Source organism: Phalangium opilio, unplaced genomic scaffold, assembly GCF_054372755.1.
Source record: "Phalangium opilio isolate 3A_F unplaced genomic scaffold, DU_Popi_V2 ptg000048l_1, whole genome shotgun sequence".
Classification (NCBI taxonomy): Eukaryota; Metazoa; Arthropoda; class Arachnida; order Opiliones; family Phalangiidae; genus Phalangium; species Phalangium opilio.
The window spans coordinates 4,866,412-4,888,674 of record NW_028324170.1 but is presented as its reverse complement, the minus strand read 5'-3'; the positions used below and the strand labels follow the sequence as shown (position 1 = coordinate 4,888,674).

The 22,263-nt window shown below is 38.2% G+C and overlaps 6 protein-coding genes across 8 annotated transcripts in view; 3 read left to right on the top strand and 3 right to left on the bottom strand.

Moving 5' to 3' along the window:
• Nucleotides 1-22,263, top strand: part of LOC149673876 (protein SERAC1) — a 164,211-nt gene that overhangs the window by 134,956 nt on the left and 6,992 nt on the right. For all 3 annotated transcript variants that reach the window (XM_089839651.1, XM_089839649.1, XM_089839650.1), the window contains exons 3-4: nt 7,049-7,121; nt 14,255-14,298. The gene's annotated coding sequence lies outside the window, so the exon portion shown is untranslated. The remainder of the gene's footprint in view (nt 1-7,048; nt 7,122-14,254; nt 14,299-22,263) is intronic.
• LOC149673882 (uncharacterized) lies at nt 667-5,461 on the bottom strand. Its single transcript, XM_089839639.1, has 6 exons — nt 3,976-5,461; nt 3,479-3,914; nt 3,240-3,413; nt 2,125-3,171; nt 1,713-2,031; nt 667-1,646 (listed from the first exon to the last, which is right to left on the bottom strand). The coding sequence occupies exons 1-6, from the start codon at nt 4,323-4,325 to the stop codon at nt 1,189-1,191; spliced, it is 2,784 nt and encodes a 927-aa protein (XP_089695765.1). The 5' UTR covers nt 4,326-5,461; the 3' UTR covers nt 667-1,188.
• Nucleotides 15,529-17,230, top strand: LOC149673881 (oxaloacetate tautomerase FAHD1, mitochondrial-like). Its single transcript, XM_089839668.1, has 3 exons — nt 15,529-15,717; nt 15,839-15,935; nt 16,393-17,230. Exons 1-3 carry the CDS (start codon nt 15,656-15,658, stop codon nt 16,873-16,875), a joined length of 642 nt encoding a protein of 213 aa, XP_089695794.1. The 5' UTR covers nt 15,529-15,655; the 3' UTR covers nt 16,876-17,230.
• On the bottom strand, nt 17,085-18,393 carry LOC149673880 (uncharacterized). Its single transcript, XM_089839670.1, has 4 exons — nt 18,286-18,393; nt 18,106-18,208; nt 17,547-17,614; nt 17,085-17,480 (listed from the first exon to the last, which is right to left on the bottom strand). Exons 1-4 carry the CDS (start codon nt 18,369-18,371, stop codon nt 17,390-17,392), a joined length of 348 nt encoding a protein of 115 aa, XP_089695796.1. The 5' UTR covers nt 18,372-18,393; the 3' UTR covers nt 17,085-17,389.
• LOC149673879 (uncharacterized) lies at nt 18,552-19,825 on the top strand. Its single transcript, XM_089839665.1, has 4 exons — nt 18,552-18,956; nt 19,020-19,272; nt 19,332-19,497; nt 19,562-19,825. The coding sequence occupies exons 1-4, from the start codon at nt 18,703-18,705 to the stop codon at nt 19,708-19,710; spliced, it is 822 nt and encodes a 273-aa protein (XP_089695791.1). The 5' UTR covers nt 18,552-18,702; the 3' UTR covers nt 19,711-19,825.
• Nucleotides 19,819-22,175, bottom strand: LOC149673878 (ADP-ribosylhydrolase ARH3-like). Its single transcript, XM_089839663.1, has 6 exons — nt 22,138-22,175; nt 21,108-21,475; nt 20,925-21,042; nt 20,643-20,859; nt 20,231-20,575; nt 19,819-20,161 (listed from the first exon to the last, which is right to left on the bottom strand). Exons 2-6 carry the CDS (start codon nt 21,256-21,258, stop codon nt 19,961-19,963), a joined length of 1,032 nt encoding a protein of 343 aa, XP_089695789.1. The 5' UTR covers nt 21,259-21,475; nt 22,138-22,175; the 3' UTR covers nt 19,819-19,960.

Here is a 22,263-nt window from a genome sequence, read left to right as displayed (position 1 = left end):
TTAACTTCAGAGCAAACTTACTCAAATTTCCTTGAATTAACTAAAAAATTCTAAATTTCCCTGAGTTTACAAAAAAAGAAATTGTCAACTATTTATTTTCCCGAGTATTCCAGGATTTCCCTGTTTTCCAGGTTTGTATGAATCTCGAATTCAATATTTCATCTTCCCTTCTAAGACAATGGTACAAGCAATCCGAGGAGGGAGAAAAAGGAAACAAAGCTAGCATTCTAACACGCCACTAATGATTCTAAAATGACGGCTGTCTTCTGATGGCAAAAGCAAAAAGAGAGGGGGGCAAAAACTCCTTCATCCCGGTTAAAGAGTCCCCAAAAATCTTTGGTAAAAGAGACGTGATTCTCAGCTATTCTCTACCAGGGATTGTGAGAGGCTGGAAAGAGGAGGCGCGAGAGCGGGATGAAAAGTGGGTGGTGGTTATTTCTTCCATCTCCGGGCGACCCTAATGACTCTAAAAGATCTTTTAGCCTGCGAAACAGAGAAAGAGAGAGTGAGAGAGGGGATAAAAAGACACTCTTAATTCGGAAGAAACGTCTACCACATCCTTCCCTATACGATACTCATCCTCGGATGGGGCGCCTGGATTTTAGATGATACTGAGTCGAAAATTGAGACAAATAACTAGACGAGCTGCCGCGCGCCTAACTTTAAGGCCCCTTCTGAGTTTGGGTACTCCGTCGATGACCTTGAGGTTTTTACCAAGGAATATACAGTTTTACTTGATATACTATGTAGTCCTTGCAGTTCACTTTCGCGAAGAAGTAAGTGGGAGAGAATAGTAATAAAAAGGGAGCTCTTAACAACCCCATGCCCCTAGGGCACGGCCACCTTTTGTCCGGTTGTCCCGCTCGTCGGAGCCTTATCTAAACATCAATAGATTCAGTATCTTTCTTCCTTCTAATTTTCAAGAATAGCGAAAGTAGTTTTACTACAATAAACGAGAAGCTAAATTACTATAGAGCATCCTGCATGTTTAGACGATATGGGACGAGAGAAATTGAAGCACTACTTTCGCTGATTCACCGATCTGTGATTCAAACGAAATAATATAATTTGGTATAGTTGCAGATCCTAACTTGAAGTTGAGCCAGTTTCAGTAATATATAAATAAAAATAATTCAATGTGTATTATTCGAGCCGCGTCTAGGTAAACGTCACACCCGATATTTCACTTCACAACTTAGTATCACTTTTAGAGGCTTCTTTCTTTAGTTTCAGTTTATTTTGGGCCTCGATTATGTAAAGCGGATCTTTACAAATCTGACCTTTCGGAATTTGTGGGTCCAGAATTTCAGGCAAAAGGCAATCGTTAAAAAAAGCACAAAGTTTAGGAAGCATTACGTTTTGCCATAAATGCCCATCTCTCTCTATCTCTTCCACAAAAATTGGGTTATTTTCGTCTATGTACACAACGAAGAAACACTTGTTTTTATCAGCGATATTTAATTGCCCCTGAATTTGATAAAAATAGGCGTGTGATCTCTTCAGTGTAATGTTGGTTTTCCCGTCCTCATCGGTTGTTAGGTTTAAAAATTTTATTTTTTTGTTTTTTATGGCCTCAGTTAAGTTTAGGCCTATTGCTGATGGTGCCGTTTTCACTTCAACCAAAGCTTGTTCATCGTCTATGACGCCTGTAAAACCGAGACATATTTTTAAAAACCCGCTGACCAACAAACATTCCTAAAAAATTAACATACCATCAGGACTCGCTGCTAGGTATCCGTGTTTCAGGTCAACGTACAGACCGCTTGGTCTAACAAAATAGCCCGTTTTGTCCATGAAACATCTAATTGCCACAGTTTCGTTGGTTTTTCCGTATTCCGTACACTCTGATGAAAACGTTTGCTTATACAGTATGCTCTTGACAAGGTTGTGACACGATGTGGTCGTTTTACGTTTCATGCAAAAGCCAAAAGTGGAGGCAGTAAGGCGATGCTCTCTGTGCGCGACATAGACTGGGTTTGCGTGTTGACCGCGGGATATCTTTTCGATTTCAATTTGTTCAGAAATTGTAACCTGTAGAATACGTAATATACATGAAATATTACATTTACGTGAAACATATACGCCACCAAAGCTTTAGGGTCATTGTTGACCAAATTGACCTACCTGAAAATTCTCCAGTCTACTGGCTTTCTTTGCCTCAAACTGGTCCAGAGTTAATGGCACCGTATCCGCTTTAGGTCCATAGTCTTTTTCAATTGGTAGTAGAGTGGCCATCACTTTTCTGCGTTTCTCTTTTGGAATGTCTTCTTTTTTTCTGTCATTTTCTCTCTTTCTTTTTCTCTTCTCCATGAAGGTTTTGAAATGAGCTCCAGGACTCTTTCCCATAGCGTTCTTCCACGGACTTCCGTGCCAAGAAGAACCTTTCTGGTAGTTGAGTCCAGATAGCAACGATCGTCTTTGGTAGCTTCCTTTTTGAGAAAAGTTAATTCTTTTACCCGAGTTAATTTTGGCTAGGATGCTCATAAATAGCTCGGCTCGATTGCTCGTCTCGTTGGCGTATAGGCGGTCAGCCTTCGCGGCCAAGGAATCGACCGACGCCATTATAAACGGGAATATCCCGTTCTTCTTTAACTCGGGTAAAATGTTTTCTTCTCCTTCTTTGTCACCTTGACAGAAATAGGGACGACATTTAGCATGATCGCCAAATACGTGTGCCGGTCCATTATGTAGGTCATGACGTAAGTTAGCCACAGACGAATCGCCTTTTGAGTTGTGCGTGATTGCTCCCCGTGCGGCAGCTGTTAGTTTGTGTATTTTACCTCTCAACCTTTTTCTACCATTGCAAGGAAGCTTTGTGTTGAGGCTAATTTTGTGCAGTGCCTTAGTATAATTTTTAACCGCGTGGTTGGCACACTCCAGTTTTTGCACTTTGCGTCCGTAAGGCACTTTTTCGATTATTCGACACTGAACGCTGGAGTCACCATCAGCTATAAATTTTAGGTACCGAACACCGTGCATAGCCTCGCTACATTTAAATCCTTCAACTACGATGTCGGCTTCCATAGCTGAGGAAGATTTGTCCCAGTTTCGATAGCAAAGGTGTTCTTTAGGCGTCTCATTTCTGTTGGCAGATAAGGCGCAGGCATAGCAATATTTATTACGTACGCCTAGAAACAGAAGCTTTTTCGTCGCTCGTCCAATAATACAAGCCTTTCAAATTTATAAATGATTAAATATGATGCGAGTATTACTCTTAATTGTAGTATTTTAATTATTACCACGCCAGAGGCGGCGTTGTAGTTATGACCGTAACTTCTTTTGCACCAACCACCATCAAGATAAACCGTTATACATGGAACACCATCATCGTCTACGTGGTTTTGGGCAAGAGCTAGCTCCCTTTCGTCGTTCCCAGCTTCGGTCATGGAACGAAGTAAAGATTCTTTCCAATACTTGGCAATTATACGAATGGTTTTTCAATTTAAAATTAACCAATGCGTGGAGTAAGAATTAGTACCTTTTCGAGGAAGCGTTCTTGACCAGAAAACTTATTCCAAGTCATGGATGGAATGTCCATTATTCCAAACCATTCGTCAAGTTGGGAGTATCCGTTACCAACTGAAAGAGTGGCCCACACGGCTTTTGAATTTATGTCATTTTTCTTTCGGGTGGACATAGTTTTTTCATTGGGCGATTCGGATGTTTTTAAAAATCGTTTTTTACAAGTTATGCATTCGAACACGAATGTGCTTTGAATGCCACGTCTCTTTTCTTCTAATAAATCAAAATACCCCAGAGTGCAAATCAACCGATGATCGAAATTTAGCTTGAGACACCAATTTAAAAAATAATCTATTTCAACTATTCTATATCCTTTAATAATTGACTTTTCATTGTCTTTGCAAGGGCTACCAATGACTAACTGGTAGTTGTCGAGATCATTATTTTCCGGTCTAAAAGATTTAATTAGTTTTACAAGCCTTGCCTACATTTAAATTTATTTTAATTACTTACGATGAAATTTCGATTCTCCTCCTCGCCAAGCTTTTCGCTGATGATTTTGGCGTGCTATGAATTCTTGATGAATTTTGACCGACGGAACAGATCGCGCCTGAATTATCTAAATCATCACTAATCACTGAACACGACACGCAATCAGAAATCGTTTTGCAACAGTTGTAACATGTCTGTGTCGATGTGGACACGAAATGTATTGGGGAAATGATTTTGTTTTTACTAGAAAGTTGGGGGTCAAGCGGTTCTTCGAGTTCTAATTGTTTTCTCTCGGCGAAAAGTTTTCTATGCGTTTTAGCGCGTTTAGTTTTAGCTTTCTTATTACGCAGAGCTCCTTTGCTATTACCCATTTTTATGTTTTAGCGAAAAGGTTTTTTCAAAAATAAACAGACAAGCGATGCAGTTCGTTTCAAAAATAATACTGAGCCTCTGAGCTTGAAAAGATGTAGGTCTATCTATAGATATTCGTATTTCACCCCGTTGTCTTGAACATATTTCGACGAAAAAAAGTCAGAAACTGCATAGGGTGTTATAATACGGTGGAGTGATATATAATGTGAAACCCCATAGAATTGGTATACATTGGCTATAGACGGGCTGGGGAGACGGCAATAGCTTTTACGACCTGTCGATGAATCTTTGTTGTGCCGCGGACCCATTAGGCTGGGGGTGTTAAGGGGTGTCATAATTGGTAACAGAGGCCGACGGATGCCACTGATTTTGAAACTACCCCCCTTTATTTTTTTTTTCTTGACGTCATTTGTGGGTCAGCGACGTTTTTTTGACAACGGCGAACGCTTGAACTTCTTTTAATTGAGGGGGAAAAGATCATACAACTTGAAACCTTATTTACTTTCAGTAGGAAAGAAAGGGCGGAACAGGGTTAACTTTATACTTTTCAAAGAAAAGGCCTTTGGTATTGTTGGCGCTGACAGGCAACATCAGTTCTTGAATAGAATTTGTATTACGTTGGATTTAGCTCAATAATTTTTTGACTTAAAATTTTTTTGAAAATGATATATAAGGAACAAAAGCATTTTCTATGGGATATGAGGTTCTCAAGAGGATCGGAAGAAAAAATAATGTTCTACGGTCAAAAAAGCAAAACAAAAACACCTCGAATTACAATTAAATGTCTGTTAAGTTCATAAGTTTTAAAACTAGAAATCTATAACTTTCAGAGGCCGTAGCTCGAAAGATACTTCAAATTAAGACACTTTCCCTGTTGAAATAGGATTACTTCCGTAGGAGATGTTTCCAACGGAAACTTTTCAAGTTTGAACACTTTATAATTAATTTATAAAACAACTAACCCCTTAAATCGCGAGTCGATTGTTTTATACGAAAGAGAAATTTGTTTTCTTCATTGGGTAAAATTCTTATAGCTTTTCATAACGATCATCGACGTGAAAATATGATTTTGGTTAAAGTAGTTTTTGAGTGAATTTTCGACCAGCTTGTTTTTTTATTCTCAGAAGGGGCCTTAAGGACATAAGACATAAAAAAAAAACCCCCCATCAGGGAATTCTTATTCCTTTCCTTTTGTAGGTTAGGCTTAGGAATAAGGTTTTAGAAAGGATACTGAGATCGCTATTCAGTCGTATTATAATCAAACCCCGCCATTGAATTTAAATTATAGATAAATATGAATTTTGCTTTCCTCAAATCATTCACCCCAAAACGCAAAATTTCATAATACATTTTGAATATTAATTAATTTAAATATTGGATTTATTTCTCTAAACTAATTGAGATTCTGTTAATTTATAATATGACGAATGTTTATACCTTCCTAGAAAATTAATTAATTTATTTAATTATCGTTTCTAACTATAATTATAGGTCACTTCCTTTAATTAAATACAATACGTTGCCAACTGAAACCAGCCATGCATTTACCCAGAATGCATCGCGAACGTACCGTATATAAGAAATAATATAACCCTCTCCGGTTGACCTCACTAAAAGATCAGGTATTCAGGTTATATTATTTTTTCGTACTTTAACAATTTTAAGACATGCCGTCACGTGATATGTTGAAAAAAAATTTCATGAATATCATAAGTTAACAGTAGAGACTTACTGAATTAGTTCGAGAACTAATTGCGAAATTAACTACACTCGGTTATACAGTCCATCTTCCTATTTAGTCCGTACCAAGCCTTTTACAGCGCCTCACCAGGCGTCGCGTTACGAATTTTGTATGACGTTTCACCAACTTCAGGCTCTCGGTAACCAGTAACAAACTTATGGAACATTTCCTGTGAACTTCTGTTAATATAAAGTAGATTAAATAATCTTTAGTTACGTAATTACTTTGTCTAAAGTAAGGAACTCAAATTTTATTTTCATAAAAAATATCTTACTTGCTATGGTGACGAGGACATAAGCTTCAAATGTAGTATTAGTCCAACTGCCATCCTTGTTTACGTAACCGATATCCCTAAGTCGTTAGGAAAGATGTTGGAGCCCATTAACGATGAGACGGACAGAGAGATTGTCCGTCCATCTCTAGCTAGGGCAGAAGAAACCATTGGGTTCGTACCAACACCACGTCAGCTGTAGGGAAACGGGAGGGCGAACGCCCTAGTACGACCAGTTAACGAGATAATAACGGCGGGACTTTACTATCCCAGTATCTTTCGCGCCTTTTTATATATATATATATATATATATTCCCTGATTCTTTTTTGTGTCACCATTTAGGCTTAGCCATATAGTAAGGCCCCTGAAACACCCCCGTTGTGTCTACTTGAGTCAGATAATGTCGGGGACATCGCTGTGTCGTGTCTAATGTTATACGCCCATTGGCCAACTGCTACACATACGTATTAGCGCCGTTTTTTTTTGTTGGATCCAAGTTGAAAATTTGACACGTGTAATTGTGTTAGGCTTGGCAATCGCCCTAATTATATTTCAGTGATGGTTTAAGTGATTTGTTATTAGAAGTAAGAGATTAGATTACTGTTGAACGGCTTATATAAAGACCTAGAATAAAACCTTAAAAATAAGTAATTTATTTAATTGTATGCTTTGAAACCACAGTTATTAACAAAAATCTTTTTAATTGCAGGAAAAAAAAAGAAAATGTGAACTTCAATAACATACGGACGGACGGACCAAAGTTGTAAACTGCATCTCTTCTGGTAAGTTACAATAAAATTTCTTTAATCGAATATAACATTGAAGGTATGTAATATGTGCTTGGATAAATTGGGCGTGGTGTTCTAATGTAGCTCCGCCTTCGTCATATTTTAGTCATACGTTATTCAAAAATTACCAAGAAAAACTCCCATTCCATCGCTCAAGATGGAAACCTCCATTATGCCTTTATTTTTAGACCTATTTTAAGCCTACTTCTCTATCATACTGTCTGTTACCCCCTCTGTGGTTTGACCAAGATAATCCCGAATAGGATGTAGACATAGTTATAGTTGGAATCTTTTGGATCCCTCGCCTCGCGTGTACATCAAATCAGTAAGGTCATTTAAACCGCCAGCTCTGGTGGGCTTTAGGCAAAGGCATCCCATCTCTCTTCGGTGATACGCTCCTCAAGATCCCGGAGGCTGAGAAACCTTATACCGTACACGCTTTTCGTCTTTGGAGGTTTATTTTCTCTGGTCCTCTTTTTATCTTTGTTGCCTATAAGAATGCTTAAAGAGAGAGATTGGGTCCGTTGCCTGCCGCGGGGTCCCGCAACATCATCCCAGATAGGGTCCATCCATCTTCCTTCTCCTTCATCTATTTCTACTCCCACCCGAAACAATGGCCGCACGGCCTAAAACACCATACAAACTTCGCAACGTTCCGGGACTAGTATATATAGCGGGTTGTGTCCCAATCTACTATTTACTTAAATTGTCGCGAATGTATAAGAAACAGAGTACAGATATAGGCGGAGGATTGTCCCGCTTGGTGAACCGAGAGGTTAGCCACTCCACTTCAGAGCTGCATGGGCGTGTCCTGTTTTCAGATTTCTTATATTTTAGTAAGTACTTCTAATTTACAGTAAGAAATATCGAAATGAATTGGGGATTTGGGCTTTAAAACTGTTTCGTTTTTCTGGGGCTTGTAATTCAAAATTTAAACCAAGGCTTGAGGAGTATTAATAGCGTAAGTTGATAAGATTTGTTCCATAAGTTTGTCAATGGTTACTGAGAGCTTGCCACGAAGTGACAACCTAGGTCATAGATTCTCGTAAAGCGACGCCTGGTGAGGCACTATCAAAGGCTTAGTACAGACTAATTAGGAAGATGGACTGCAAAATTAACCGTGTGTAGCCATCAATTCTCGCTTGTCGTTCTCGAACTAGCTCGAGCTGTAAGTCTCTAGCATTACGAAATATAGGAAGTGTCATACTTATGGAACTTATCTTATAAACGTAAGGTTACATACGCGCAAAACACGTGACTCATTTCCTTGGTTTATATTATTCCGAGTTGTTTTCTTAAGTGAGTAGCCCCTCGTGCTGGTGAATTCCAAACCTTATTTCGTCTTGATCCGAGCAAACAAGAATCGCTATGTTGGCTAACCGGAAAATCCGATAAGAAAGAGAGCGAGAGAGAGAGAGTGGCGCGTCCATCCCATCTTTCAGCCTCTTCCAAGATATTCAGTGGCGAAGAAGAGAGTCTTTTTAAGAGTTAAGGGATGGATGACTCTCTTCCTGGACTAGGTGATCGCTCAATGTCCAATATCTAGCGACCACCGAAACGTTTTCGCCAATTCATTAAAAGGCTAAACTGATTCGGGATGGCTGATGGTGCGGCGCTGCGGCAGCGTCCTTGTTAAAAGCCAGTCTCCAGACAACCGTACCTTCCATACCTCCTCTTTCCATACACCGCGTGCTGGGCACGTATCCACTCGCTCTTTTGATTATATCAAGCTATCAAAGGTCAGGACTTGACCCGACATTGGTTCTTGTTGAAAACAATTTAAGAAATACTTCATCTACTGACAACAGACTCGTCAAGGGTTGCCACGCCACTGGTCAGGGAAAACTTGGAAACTTTGAAAAAGTCGAATGAATTTTTAGGTCAAGGAAACACGCGCAAATCGTTTAATAGAGAGTTTAAGAAACTGCGTATGGTTAAAATAGGCCATGCATTTGCCGGGAATCGGGAATAGTGCATTGAGGATGAAGACCAGAGATGGCGCAGCATTCTCAAGTTTTACGCTACGAGTTCTTGTTTCCACTTTAATTTCGCAAGAACTCGTTCGTATTAGAAAATCTGAACTTTAAACTCTCTTGGCCAATATCTAGGAGCATATCAGCCTCTAACCTAACTTTCTTTAAAATCCTTATTCCTTAGTCATCTTTTTTTTTTATATCCCATTTCCCCGTTTTAAAGTTATATTCACGGATGAATCCGCGATATTTTCGATCTGGAATTGATGTTAAAACGTGCATCTAGCTATAGCCAAAGCTTAGAACGGGGGGGGGGGGGGTCGCGTGACGGCCCCATCTATCTATCCGGAAGGGGCGCCGAACCCCTTTGAAAAACTTGTCTTCTCTTCCAAAAGGTCTTTGATACGTTATTACAGTCAGTTTCACCCCTTGAATCCCTACCTCGAGAAGGACTTCGGGAGTAAGAGTTACACAAAAAAATGTTTGGGTAAGGGAAGTGTAGGGCCCGAGAGATAAGGGTTATACCCTTCTTCAAGTTATTCCAAGTTTTGGCGGGAAAAAAAAGCACCCTTGTACCATTCCTATATATAAGGGATATAGATCTTGCTTTTTAAATGGCGCGTGAACTCTTATAGGTACGTGCCAAAGGGGTGCGCGGGAGGATTTTTTTCCCGCACTTTTTATTTTATTTTCCCGCCATGTTGATGGCACTGACAAATTATTGTCACTTTTAAAGCTTCAATTTTCGCTTCAAGACTTTACTCGAAGTATAGTTTAAAATTTCTTTCCCATTCCTCAATACTTTTGGAGGAAAATTTTGAACACATTTTTTTTAAACAAAAAAATATATACATATATTTGAATGAAAGGATGATTAAGTACGGGGTGTAAATAGGGTGTCATGTATTTGAAAATCAAGGATAATTAAGAGTAGTGTGTGAATTAGATTCCTGTATGTGTTTTTTTTTTAGTTCTTTCGGAGCCTCCGAAATGAACTAGGCCCATGCGTGTCGCGAAGCGAGAATATTTTTTAACCAATTTAGTTCGCCGTGGTTTTACGCTTGGGGGCGCTTATATTACCGTAAAATAATCAAAGTTCAACCCCGTGACCCTGTCGACTGCTTAAGTATTTGGGTCAAGGTCGCGGATTGTAAGTATACGTTTTTATTACTCTTACTGAATTATTTTAATTGAAATAATTTATTTGGTTGTCATCAATACAATCTAACCGAAAGATTCAACAAAAAGTGAATAGCCCCAAAAACATTTACGTTAATTTTTGGATGAAACTTTTCTCTATCATAAAAATTTTATGACTGACCCCTAAAATATCAACGATAATTTAAGGAAGACCCCTGTCACAACGGTAATATAAGCGCCATCTCGTACACATATATGGTGAAAATATTTTCCTTAACAAACTGGATATTTCCCCTCATAAAATTTGACATGCATGGGCCTAGTTCATTTCGGAGGTTCCGGTTATTTTAACGGTTTTTCAAACCTAAACATAAGAAAACTATAAATTCTAAAGATGAATGTTTTTTTTTTACTGGATCCCACCAGACCATATTATCGAACCTTTACCGCTTTTGTTAGCTTTGATGAAACTCTCTAGATAAAAGAGAAAGATTTAGGTTCTTTTTTTTTTTTTTAAAGACGAGCATCTCCCCCGAAGGTTGAAGCATAATTAGTCGGCCATTAGCATTTTTATTGGCTAATAATCCAGGCCTCGTGCTTGGATAAAATGGAGGACCTCATTGGATGGCCATTTTTTGACAGACAGCGCTTTAGATCCTAGCTTTAGATGAAGTTTCGAACGTCGTCGACAAAAAGCTAGGGACGAGGGCTTCCTCCCCCGCAGACGTCGTTCTCTCGCTCGCAGTTTAGTCTTTTTTACTTTTTTACAAAATCATCCTTGCTAGAAGAGACTTGCAGCGTGATCAGATTCGAGCCCTAGTCGTTAGCCTAGAAGATAGCGAAAGAAACTTTGAGCCCCAACTACTAAAAAAAAGGGGGGAGGGGAATATATTTTAAAAGAGAACCCAGTGCAAGCTTCTTCCTTATAAAAGAAGGTCGTCGAAATTTAGAGAAAGGAAAGAAGAGAATTACTTACTGAGATAAGGAAGGGCACACACACACACATCTTTTCCTTAGCTCAAAAATGATGGTCATTTTATACGATCAAAATGAACTAGATCGTAAAGTTTTTATCATGAACTATCGCTTACGATGGAATGGAAACGCTATAATGAAATGAAGATTTGATACCATTTATTTTAAATTTATAGAAATATTTATTACATTCTCGTAGAATTATTTGTTGCTGATAGCCCAGTTACTTTCTATGTTTCGGGTCGCCATTTTTAAAGATGGCTACGGATTGGATTTCTTTTTTCTTCTAGCGAGCACTTACTAAGTACTATGAGCTGCTGGTTGAACTGAGAGAAAAGAGGTAAAATGGAGTGGTAATTGTGATGATGGCGATGAAAGTCTCCTACTCTTCTTTAGTCGTTTGTTAAGTGCTGCTACCTAGCGCCATTTCATCTGTATGAGAACTAGGTTATTTTTGTAAGACACAGGGGGCGTCCTCGACGTTTCCGTACAGTACGACCCTATTGAAACGCTGAGTTGCCGTTCCGTAGATGGGGGTACAGACTGCACCGTTATAGGTATAGAGATTGCGACTCCATTCCTGTCTCCTTCAAGGTTTCACCTGTCAGTCAGAACTTGTACCTATTAAGTATTTGAACATTAACGAAACATCGGTATTGGATAAATTGGTCATTTTGTATCTTTATAATCAATCCTAAATTGGTTAATTATACATCTAATTAATCTTTCAACGTACTATTCTTTTAATAACCATTAATTTGAAAGATTCGTGTCCTAAACCCAACCTTGGATTGGTCTCGAGTTTCAAAGTGTGTCTGTTTTCTGTCGGTTTTCCTTGTAAGGTTAGGGGGAACCAAAAATGTTGTTTATGTCGGCGGTATAAAGAAACGGTTTGAACAGCCGTCAAGGGGTGTGTGTCCCTGAGCGAGACCCTAACTTGAGACAGACGACCGTAAATACAACCAACTTATATAGATGGGCGCTGTTTTTTTATTGCCATGAGAAAAGCGTACGAAAAGTAATCTAAGATCCCTTGGATCATGGGGAGCGAAAAATATGGCCATCGTTGGCGCCAAGCTGTCTGCCAGAATTCGGGACCGGTACCCTACCCGCTAGTGGTGATAGAAGTGTTCTCCTAAGCAAGAAGTGATATCTAGTTTATTAGGGAGAAGATGCCAAGTATTCGCGCGCCATAGTACCAGTCCCCCTTTCAAAATACAAGAGGGGGACGTAAAAGGAGGCCGGGCTATTTCGCCTCTCCTCAGTCGGAAAATACGTAATTTTCGTCATTAGCGTCACGCTGACGTGAGTTTTCAAGAACCAATGAGATGTTGGTTGTAATTTAGAGGCGGCGGGGATTAACTCCGGACCTACGTTTGGACTGGAGATAAAGCTAGATTATGAATGTGGCGAATTTATACCTTCTCCCTAGTAAACTAGATATCACTTCTTGCCCTAAGTTAGTGACCCAGGAAATACCAACTTTATAGCTAGGCTGTCCAAAGCATTTTATTCTCATAGAAAAACCGGGTTTTTTTTATATATATATTTTTAAATTTTATTTCTTCGAAAGGAAATGAATTAAAATATAAATTACTCCAATTTAATTTAAATTATATTAAAAGACACGCGACATAAACCTAACTTATAAACCGTTTGGGGGATTTGAAAACCGGGATAGATCTTTGTCGATACAAAAAAATATGGTATGCTCGAGGAAGGTGATGATTATCGTTTTAGTATACAGGGTGTTTCTGATAAGTCTGCACATCCAAAAATTAAGGGGGATGTTCTTTGGGTGCACGATTTTGAGTCGAAAATATAACTTATATCTCCATTTTGCTTGCCCTAAGGGCCACTGTTTTCAAGTTAAGATTGGATGGAGTATTTTACGGATGACCCCTTAAATTTAATTAAGAAACTGATTAAGACAGTGATTTCTAATTTAATTAAGGGGTCATCCCTAAAGTACTCAAATCATAACTTGAGAAGAATGGCCCGGACGGCAAAATGCCATAGAACATTTTCGACTCAAAATCGTCCTAAGAACCCCCCCCCCCTTTTAAAAGGATGTAAATGAGACGTATTCCAACTAAGTTCACTGACCGAGTCGCAAAAATTAATTTCGAACTTCTTTTCTCCTGGATCTATTTAGAATTACAAAGTCTATGGCGTTACGTAATTACGTAACATCATTTGAACATTCTTGGGGTAACTTGGTGTTTTTTCCTTGGGGGGGGGGTGAGCTTTTTGAACAAATCTACAATGCTGAAATGCCATTTATTTCAACTGTAGTGCATTGAGGAAAATGGCCTTCCATGCCAAGGGATTTCCATTTATTGTAAAAGCGATGTCGCTCGCAGTTTTAAGAGCTATCTCCTCTTTCAGTAAGCGCAAGTATAGGACTTAGAAATTAGCCTATCTACATCTGAAGTGAGATTTATCAAGAGTATAAAAGACAGGAGTCGAACTCACCCGCTGTCTTTATAGACTTAAAATCTAGCTTTCGGTTTTCCGGTTTTAGGCTTTGTCTTTGGAAGTTGAAAACACCATCGTTCGCCTTATCAGGGAGCTCTTCGTTTTCCAAGCATTTAGCATTATCTTTTCCCGCACTTTTTAGGGTTTCTGGGAGCTTTATTCGTGATGTAATGGGGTCTCATCTCCTATTGGATGAAGACTTCAAATGGGTGAAGAAGAAGGGGGGGTTTGAATCATCCAGATCCATTCCAAAATAAACGACTTTAAAGATAAGAGGTTTTGATCATTTTCAAGCGAAAAAGATGGAGATTTAATGACTAAACCGAATTTGAGGTATTTTTAAAGAAGATTTCCGAATAAAGCAATTTTCTTTTATACCCCTTATCTATATGGCTTTCCAGGCTTTGAAGTTAATTTTAAAATAATGTTCTAAGGACTAATTTGGACCTAATCGACTTTAATTTAGTTAGGAGTATGAATGATAGATTAAGAATTATAATAATGTATTAAGCGTAAGTTTTAAAGGAACTTTGTGAAATTTACGTTTTTATTTAATTTCAGGAAAGGTCAAAGGTTAAGGCTTCACGCGATGGAAGGATTTTGAAGTAAGTCTTTCCCAATTTTATTATATTATACTTTGTATTCCAAACGATTCCAGGTTAAGCCTAAATCGCAATATTTTTGCATGTGAAATAAGAATATATGACTTCACATTTTCATTGATCTTGATATCGAAAGGTCAACCATAAGGCTAGTTTCCCAATCTCTTTTGTATTATTGAATATGTTCTAATCCGTTTTCATCACCCTCGAATGACCAATAATTCAAGCTCAAGTCATTTCGTCTCAAAACTCACAAACTTATCGCGCGCAAAAATCGAAAATATCGCTATTAAGGGTCCGTGGGGATTAAGTTTGACCCCAGTTAAGGGGGCCCAAATTTGTACCTATAAACGAAGGGGACCCAAGAAAATCCCACCGGGAACGTATTTTTTTCTTAAGTCCCTTTTAAATCGGATTTAACAAAAATTGATGGATCGATTATTCGATGTTGAAACGATTTTTAGTGTTAGCCGATGTTTCTTTAAAAGAAAATGTCCCAAATATGGGAGGTTTATTGCCTGTAATATCCTCCTCGCGGTTCTTATGATCCCGACCCGTTTATTTTTTTTCCCCGCCAAAGTTTATCTTGTACAAAATCAGGATTAATTCTCGATACGGTGAATTTATTTGTGTAGAAAAGACGTTAAGCCTAATTTAATAGTTATTCTATATCGCGCGGAACGATAACAAAGCCTGTTTTTTCTGGGGTTTTTTTTAAAAAAAAAACTTTTTCTTTTTTCGTTCACTTTTGAAACTTTGGTATCAAAAAGTGTTTGATCAAGCGTTAACGTTTTTGTCAAAACATCGAAGGTGTTTTCGTTTTTTCCCCTTTCTTAAAAGTTTTTCTAAGTTTTTCGAGAGATTTTTATATTTATTTTATTTTTCTAAAACTCTTTGACGCGAAATACTTTCAAATTTAAAAAAAACGAGCAATTTTTTTTTTTTTTTCCTTTTTTAAAAAAAAATAAAATGTGAAACACCTTAAAAGGTTTGAAAGTTTCGCAAATATTATTGTTAACACAAAATTAGGCTTAGAAAGTGTTGGTTTATTAACAAACGGAAATTCAAATCATTATTTATCCCGGTTTGCCTCAAAAAATTGCACGTGTTTCTTTAAAATTCCAATTTGGCGCGCTTTCTGGATTTCCCGGGAAAACACTGTACACTCGCGCCACTTATCGTCCAATCAGCGAAGCTTGAAATGAATTTTTCCATCAAGTGCCTCTCAGCAGGCTGTCTGCTTGAACGACGGCCTTCGAGCTTTGACTCCTTGAAGAGTCGGGTTTCTTTCGCCTTTCGCGCCTAGAAAATACGGTTTATGACTGAAAGAATCTTAAATAATTACATTTAAACGAACATAATGAGACTAAGTAGATTCTCCGAGTTCGGAAAGAAAATTGTATGCGTTGGAAAAAATTACAAGTAAGTTTCTGACAAAATTCTCGCTGTGGTGGTAGTAACCATAAGTAAATAACAGTGGTAACACCTACCACAAGTATGCCAGTTACATAACGTGCTAACTTTGGAGACTTTTTTTTTTCAGAGATCATGCTATCGAAATGGGTGGTAAAGTTCCAGACAAACCTATAATTTTTATCAAGCCATCTACTGCCTACATAAATGAAGGCCATAAAATCCAAGTTCGTTACTTTTCAATTTAAAGCAAAGGGCGGCTCCGTTGGTGCCCCTTAAAGATGGCTTTTCTACTACACAGTGGCTAAGCTTAGTAAAGGCTAGTTAAGCCAAAGGCAGGAACCAATGGGACCTAGTGCATTAGGTCTGATTGGTTCCTGCCTTTGGCAAGGTAAAATTCGTGTGCAGAAGATTAGCCAGAATGCAAGGGGTGATAATGGAGCCGCCTGTTACTTTAAAGGGGCTGGCCCTAGCTGTTGTTGGGGGGGGGGGGTCAAACTGTTGGTTAGCATATTGCTTACCCGCCCACCGCGACGGTGGCGCCATTTCTTATGGCCAAAGAGCTGGGTGTTTTCCCCCTGAACTAAGGGCAGACTTCACCCCAACAGCGCCCGTTAGCCCCTTTAATATGGGTGTTGACGTTTTTAAAGGATTAAGGCATTATTTGGGTGTAAATCACACCAGGTGCCTGAAGATTGTCAAGAACTCCACCACGAAGTCGAATTAGGTGTAATTATTGAGCAGAAAACAAAAAATTGTCCAGTCCAAGAAGCCATGAGCCATGTTGGTGGATTTGCCGTATGTCTAGATATGACTGCCAGAGATCTCCAAGCCGCTGCCAAGAAAGAGGGTCTTCCTTGGGAATTATCTAAAGGATTTGATACTTCTTGTCCAGTCGGATCCTTTCTCCCGAAAGATCAAATCCAAGACCCTCATGATTTGATTCTTTGGTGCAAGGTCAATGGTGTTATCAAACAAAAGGGTCAAACTTCAGACATGATCTTTCGCATTCCTCAACTCATAAGTTACATTAGTGGATTTTTCACTTTGGAACCGGGTGATTTGATTCTAACTGGAACTCCGGCTGGAGTTGGAGCTGTAAAATCGGGGGATGTAATAGAAGCTGGAATAGGAGATTTGACTAAAATTTCCTTCACCGTGGCTTAGCCGCCCTTTAGTTCCTTAATAATTGCCTTACAAAAAAAAAAAAAAACTTCCTACCAAGTGCCCTATTACGTTAAAAAGTCAAAGTATGAAAATAATATACATAATACATGTTATTTTGGATTTAAGTATTATTTAAATCCTAATTTAAGTCAATAAAAATCCACCCTCCATTCTTGAAATTTGCCTTAACATTAGGTGTAATGCTATAATTAAATTTAATCAATTGATTTATTGTGTCATTCCTAAACAACATACGAACACAGTTTTATAATATGTAAGAAATATATTTTTCTTCGAGCTTTAGCAGTGCCAATGTTGGAAAATTAATAAATAAATAAAAAAAGGTTATTAGGTATTCGTAACTTTATTTTGTAATGTTCACAACAAAAGAAAAATTGACGCTTTATTATTTAAAATACTATGTGGGATATCCTCACAAAAAAACCTTCTTTGCATCGAGTTATTTTTTTTTTATTATTATTATTATTTTTAACTTTCTATATTAGTTAATTATTTATTTGTGAAATGCCCTTACTGACACAATATTCAATATATCATAGGCATCACTTTCAGTTGCACAATTTGGTGTTAGGCACGCTTCCACTCTAAAAAGAATTTTATGACCTCAGAAATTTGGCGTGAAGTTTAAAGTCATAAAATATTTTACTTACGTATCTCTTTTATTCCAAAATTTTCTATACACTTTAACAAATCGAGAAGTTTTTCCATTCTCGTGGCACTAAAATAGATAGTTTACACACATGGAGGATTCATACTATTTACACCAGGAGGCCTGGCTACCTGGGGGACAAAAAAAATCCGTCTGCTTTTGTCATCCAGGTAGCCTGGCATTTTGGTCGTGTGACTGACTGTGAATGCTGAATGGTATGAGTCCACCATGTGTGTAAGCATAAGTTTATAAGATATGTTCCATAAGTATGTCACTACCCATACTTCGTAATGTTAGAGGCTTAATGAGAGCTAGTTCAAGAACGACGTGAGAGTTGACTACACTCGGTTTTGCAGTCCATCCTCCTCTTTAGTCTGTACTAAGCCTTTGACAAGGCCTCACTAGGCGTTGCTTTACGAGAATCTATGACGTTTCATGATGACAAGCTCTCATTAACGAGTGACACACTTATGGAACATATCTTATAAACTTATGGTGTAAGCTATTCTGTATGATTTCGACTTTGGGGGGGGGGGTTATGGGTGGAAATTGCCTCTTACCTTTTCACATAGTTCATCTAGAACTTCCACTTTACTGACGAAATCCATAAACCAAATCCTGCAATCACAGGTGTTTGGATAATTTTTGCAACCGAGATAGTACCTGTAATATGTAATGGAAGTTATATCAGAGGGTTAGATAATTATTTTTTATTACTTCTAAGAAATAATTGATCTTACGTTTCAAAAAATTTAAAATATTTCAAATACATGTTCTCTCCACACCCTGCAGAAAAACATTTGCATACATAATTAGCACGAGCCATCTTTATCAGATCGTTGTTACTCTGAAATGTGGCCTAATTATTGCAATTTATTATTATTATTATAATTTCGCGCCCTAAGATTCAAACAGCGCCTCTATCGGGAAACCGTGGCAAGTATAATTATTGCAGTAACCATAGCCCACTCGATCACGCGCTTCACGACGCAAGCTGCAGCAGCAACCATTGATTTTTGACATTAGGCTTAGCTATAGGCTGTAGCCATCATCATGACGGGGCCACCGGGTTGAAAACTTGAAACCTACGTTGTTGACAATCTATTAAACTTTATTGAAAACTAATTATGTAGAATTTAGCATAATTTCCAGTTTTAATGAAACGTTTTCCAATCAAACTTGGAAATTCATCCGAATTCATGTATAGACTGAATGGAAGATGGAATCGGTTTTCCTACTATGCCCTAGTCTTTAACATATTCTTAAACTTAACCACAACATTAAATCATAGCGAAGTTAATTTAAATAACGTAGCAAATGTCACTAAGGCCAAAACTACCCTCGTTACGACCGAAATCCATGTTGGAAGCGAACCGTTGGCATTTAAATGCCCTCCTGGTTACGAGACCAAGTAGGCTAACATTACTCAAACATTGTTTCCTACGAGTCTAACGCCTTTGAAAACGATAACCAGAGTGGAAGATCAGAAAATAATATGCGTGAAATGCACTGTTGGTCATTTTCGAAATGTTACCATGGAGAAGTGTACTCTTTGCCCAGCTGGGGAAGAAGCTACTATTGAAGGAATGAAAGAATGCACACTTTGTTACTATGGCAAATTTAAAGGAGATGGAGAGTTGAAATGTCACGATTGTCCGAAAGGAACAATATCCCTTCTTAAGGGAGCGAAAGAATGTCTTAAATGCCCACCAAATTTCTATTGCCCTGTATGTTCCTCTGAGTTTTTTGTATTTCAACGTTTTTAACCTTTCATTTGAAACAATAGTGTTCAGTCTGTCACCCTGTCATCTGCTCAAATCGAGGCTTTTGTCCAATAGGAACCGAATCTCCCCTATTCTGTAAACTCCCCCTTATGAAAAGGATTGGTCCAAAGACCAGCGATTGCGCTTTAACTTCGGAGTTAATTGGGTTAATTTGTGGTGGAGTTTTACGTAAGTTTCCAAGAGGTTTGAGGGTATAGATTAGTTTTTGACCTCTTGATCATTTTTGGATCAGTTTTGACGCTTGTATCGTCCGTTATTCTGGCTAACATCTTTCTAAAACCAAGAACGGATGTGGTTTTTGTATCTGGAACAGATTCGGGTAGTACTAGGTATCTGTTGCAGGATGCAAGTTCAGCGGAGCCTCGTTACTCTGGCTTGTGACCCAAAAATTGATCTTTGTAAATCACTAACTAATTTAAGTGATAACTTTGTTGTCTGATCTCAATATTATATTTAGCGAAAAAGTATTCTGTAATAAAATATATTAACTATCGTGGTTTTTTTGAAGTTTTTATTTCAGTCATCATTGAGATTCCACCGTTCGACAATACAAAATTACAAAAATATAACATTTCATTAAGAGTACATCGTGGCTTTAATTTAAAAATATTTCAACACTCTTCGATACAGTTTATTTCTGAATTATTTTGTACAATTCATCAGCTTGTCTTATGGCATTCTCTAAACCTTCGCAATTAACTTGTAAAGACTCTGGAATCATTTCTATTCCATGATAAGCCCCAGAAATGGCTCCCGCCATTGTTCCTATAGTGTCAGTGTCACCACCAAAAGCAAATGTCAGAAAGAGCGTTCTAACAAAGGGATTCGAAGTCTGAAAAGTGAAAATTAACTCAGATAATCACGCAAATTATCAACTTCGTGATAAATCTACAAAAAAAACCTCAAAGTCTGGAATTGGTTCCATGGATCTAAGGAAGGCGTAAATTGCAGTTGGCACGGATTTAGGCGCGCTTACGCCATTGCCTAGTTTTGCAGCGACAATGTTAGGAGTAGCTTTAACATTTTTCAAAAGCTCTTTAACTAAAGGCAATCTATTAGTGTAGAACTTTGGTTCCTCTTCAATTTGATTCATCTGATCTATTAAACTGTCAATAAATTCCGCTGGTATGATTGGTCTATTTTCTTGGCCTATTTGAAGAGCTAGTTTCACAGCGAGACTTTGAAGAATGGCTCCGTTATAACCATCAGGGTGAAAATGCGTCAAAAGCGCGCTATTTTTGGCCAACTAAGAGAAAAATGTCTAATTTTATAGTCGTGACAATGCAATACCACAGCCATTTCCTTTTAGATACTTCAGCAGTAGTTTTGAAATCTTGGTGGTATGTGAAAAGGGATACAGGCGCTACTCTCATAGCTCCCCCATTTCCAAATGAACCAGTTCCGTTGAACTGATTTCTTGCTGCTTCAAAAACATCCTCGCTCATTCGTAAATTTTCAAAAATGTGCGAGACGTGATCACCATAGTTTCTCACATCGGTGTGTGGGTCATCAAAATATTCGTTGCCAAATCTGTAAAATAAATCAATTAACAATACGACAATTATAAAAAAACGAGTGTTTCGATAGCCCTATACTTTCTGGCCAGATCCTTTGCGTTAAAGGATTTATTTTCAATTAGAGATTGCGCAACAGATTTAGCCATGGCAGTGTCATCTGTATGAAGTAGTGTATTTGAACTAGAAACTTCTTTTTCTATTTGAAAACCAACAAATTATCATTTTCATAATTGTAACATCATCATTAAATTACAAAATTACCATTTTCTAGTTTATCTTTGAGGAAGATTTCTATTTTTTTAATAAAAACGGCATACTTAATTCCCCTTTGAAATTCAAATGGACATCCTAAACAATCGCCTAATAAGGCCCCAACCATACAACCCCGAAATTTTAATTGTAAAGGCTCCATTTATTTCTGTTGACAACTTGATGTGAAGTTTAAAAGTTAAATTATGCCGCGGAAAAGTAAAGCTTGGAAGTTTAAACTAGTGGGTAATTGCGGAATCTGGTGAAATCTTTCATCAATGTTGAGAAATTGAGATCTTTCAGTGGGATGGATGCTACGTCAGACCCTCCTAAGTCTCATCTCAGTTAGGCGGCCATATTGGTGGATTTGAGCTCTCTTCCTGCATTCAAAACACCAATATGGTCGTGTAAATTATCTCACAAATAATAGCTCCTCCTTCAACTGAAAGATCTCTGTAAAATCGCATCACTTGGCAAGGCTGACGCACTTTTTAAAATCTAGTACGCCAACAGAGAGAATTTATAATAGGGAGAGGAAACTGAGGAATATTATGTAGCTCAAAAATCACGTGACCAACAAAACTGGCCAGGTCTATTTCCGGTATAATTGTTTGTGACCCCTCCCTCTAGGGTGGTTCTAGAATGTAGCGGGAGGGTCTCTAGGGGAGATGGACACTACCTTTTTAGGGAAATGGAAACGTCTGACTTAAAATAACTCCAAATGGCGCTATTCAGTCGCACTCGAAATCGCAAACCCTTATTGGGTAATTGTACAACCAACAGTGATTGAGGGCAAACTTTAAAATTGAAGGAGTGTCACGTGACCGGATATTTACCTGGCCAGTTTTAGCGTCGCAGCCTACTTGTTTGAGCTACATAGTATTTAGCACTGTCAAGGGCAAGAGCTTCTTCTCCCTATTATAAATTCTCTCTGACGCCAAGAGTACTCGGATCTTCCTCTTGAAGTCGGATGTGAATTTTCATTGGTCAATTCTTATAGGTTTTTGGGGGATTTTATTTATTTCACCACAATAAGTAATACATTGTCAACTAATAAGTTTCTGTTAGTGCCAATCCCGATTCCGGATCCGGAACAGGTAAGCCAAGGTTGCGCAATCGGTTGCAATCATCAATAGGGAGAGACCAAAGTGGTGTGGCTTAAAATAAT

Excerpts from the sequence above, each read along its gene's own strand:
- LOC149673882 (XM_089839639.1), bottom strand. The coding sequence starts at position 4,325 with ATGGGTAATAGCAAAGGAGCTCTGCGTAATAAGAAAGCTAAAACTAAA. Across the intron at positions 3,915-3,975 it reads AGGAGAATCGAAATTTCATC|ACCGGAAAATAATGATCTCG; the intron begins GTAAGTAATTAA and ends TAAATCTTTTAG. Across the intron at positions 1,647-1,712 it reads CCTAGCAGCGAGTCCTGATG|GCGTCATAGACGATGAACAA; the intron begins GTATGTTAATTT and ends TCGGTTTTACAG.
- LOC149673881 (XM_089839668.1), top strand. The coding sequence starts at position 15,656 with ATGAGACTAAGTAGATTCTCCGAGTTCGGAAAGAAAATTGTATGCGTT. Across the intron at positions 15,718-15,838 it reads TGCGTTGGAAAAAATTACAA|AGATCATGCTATCGAAATGG; the intron begins GTAAGTTTCTGA and ends TTTTTTTTTCAG. Across the intron at positions 15,936-16,392 it reads ATGAAGGCCATAAAATCCAA|GTGCCTGAAGATTGTCAAGA; the intron begins GTTCGTTACTTT and ends AAATCACACCAG.
- LOC149673880 (XM_089839670.1), bottom strand. The coding sequence starts at position 18,371 with ATGGCTCGTGCTAATTATGTATGCAAATGTTTTTCTGCAGGGTGTGGA. Across the intron at positions 18,209-18,285 it reads TATTTTAAATTTTTTGAAAC|GTACTATCTCGGTTGCAAAA; the intron begins GTAAGATCAATT and ends TACATATTACAG. Across the intron at positions 17,615-18,105 it reads TAGATGAACTATGTGAAAAG|TGCCACGAGAATGGAAAAAC; the intron begins GTAAGAGGCAAT and ends TATCTATTTTAG.
- LOC149673879 (XM_089839665.1), top strand. The coding sequence starts at position 18,703 with ATGAAACGTTTTCCAATCAAACTTGGAAATTCATCCGAATTCATGTAT. Across the intron at positions 18,957-19,019 it reads CCTCCTGGTTACGAGACCAA|AGTGGAAGATCAGAAAATAA; the intron begins GTAGGCTAACAT and ends AACGATAACCAG. Across the intron at positions 19,273-19,331 it reads CACCAAATTTCTATTGCCCT|TGTTCAGTCTGTCACCCTGT; the intron begins GTATGTTCCTCT and ends TTGAAACAATAG.
- LOC149673878 (XM_089839663.1), bottom strand. The coding sequence starts at position 21,258 with ATGGAGCCTTTACAATTAAAATTTCGGGGTTGTATGGTTGGGGCCTTA. Across the intron at positions 21,043-21,107 it reads CAAAGATAAACTAGAAAATG|AAAAAGAAGTTTCTAGTTCA; the intron begins GTAATTTTGTAA and ends GTTTTCAAATAG. Across the intron at positions 20,860-20,924 it reads GCAAAGGATCTGGCCAGAAA|ATTTGGCAACGAATATTTTG; the intron begins GTATAGGGCTAT and ends TTTATTTTACAG.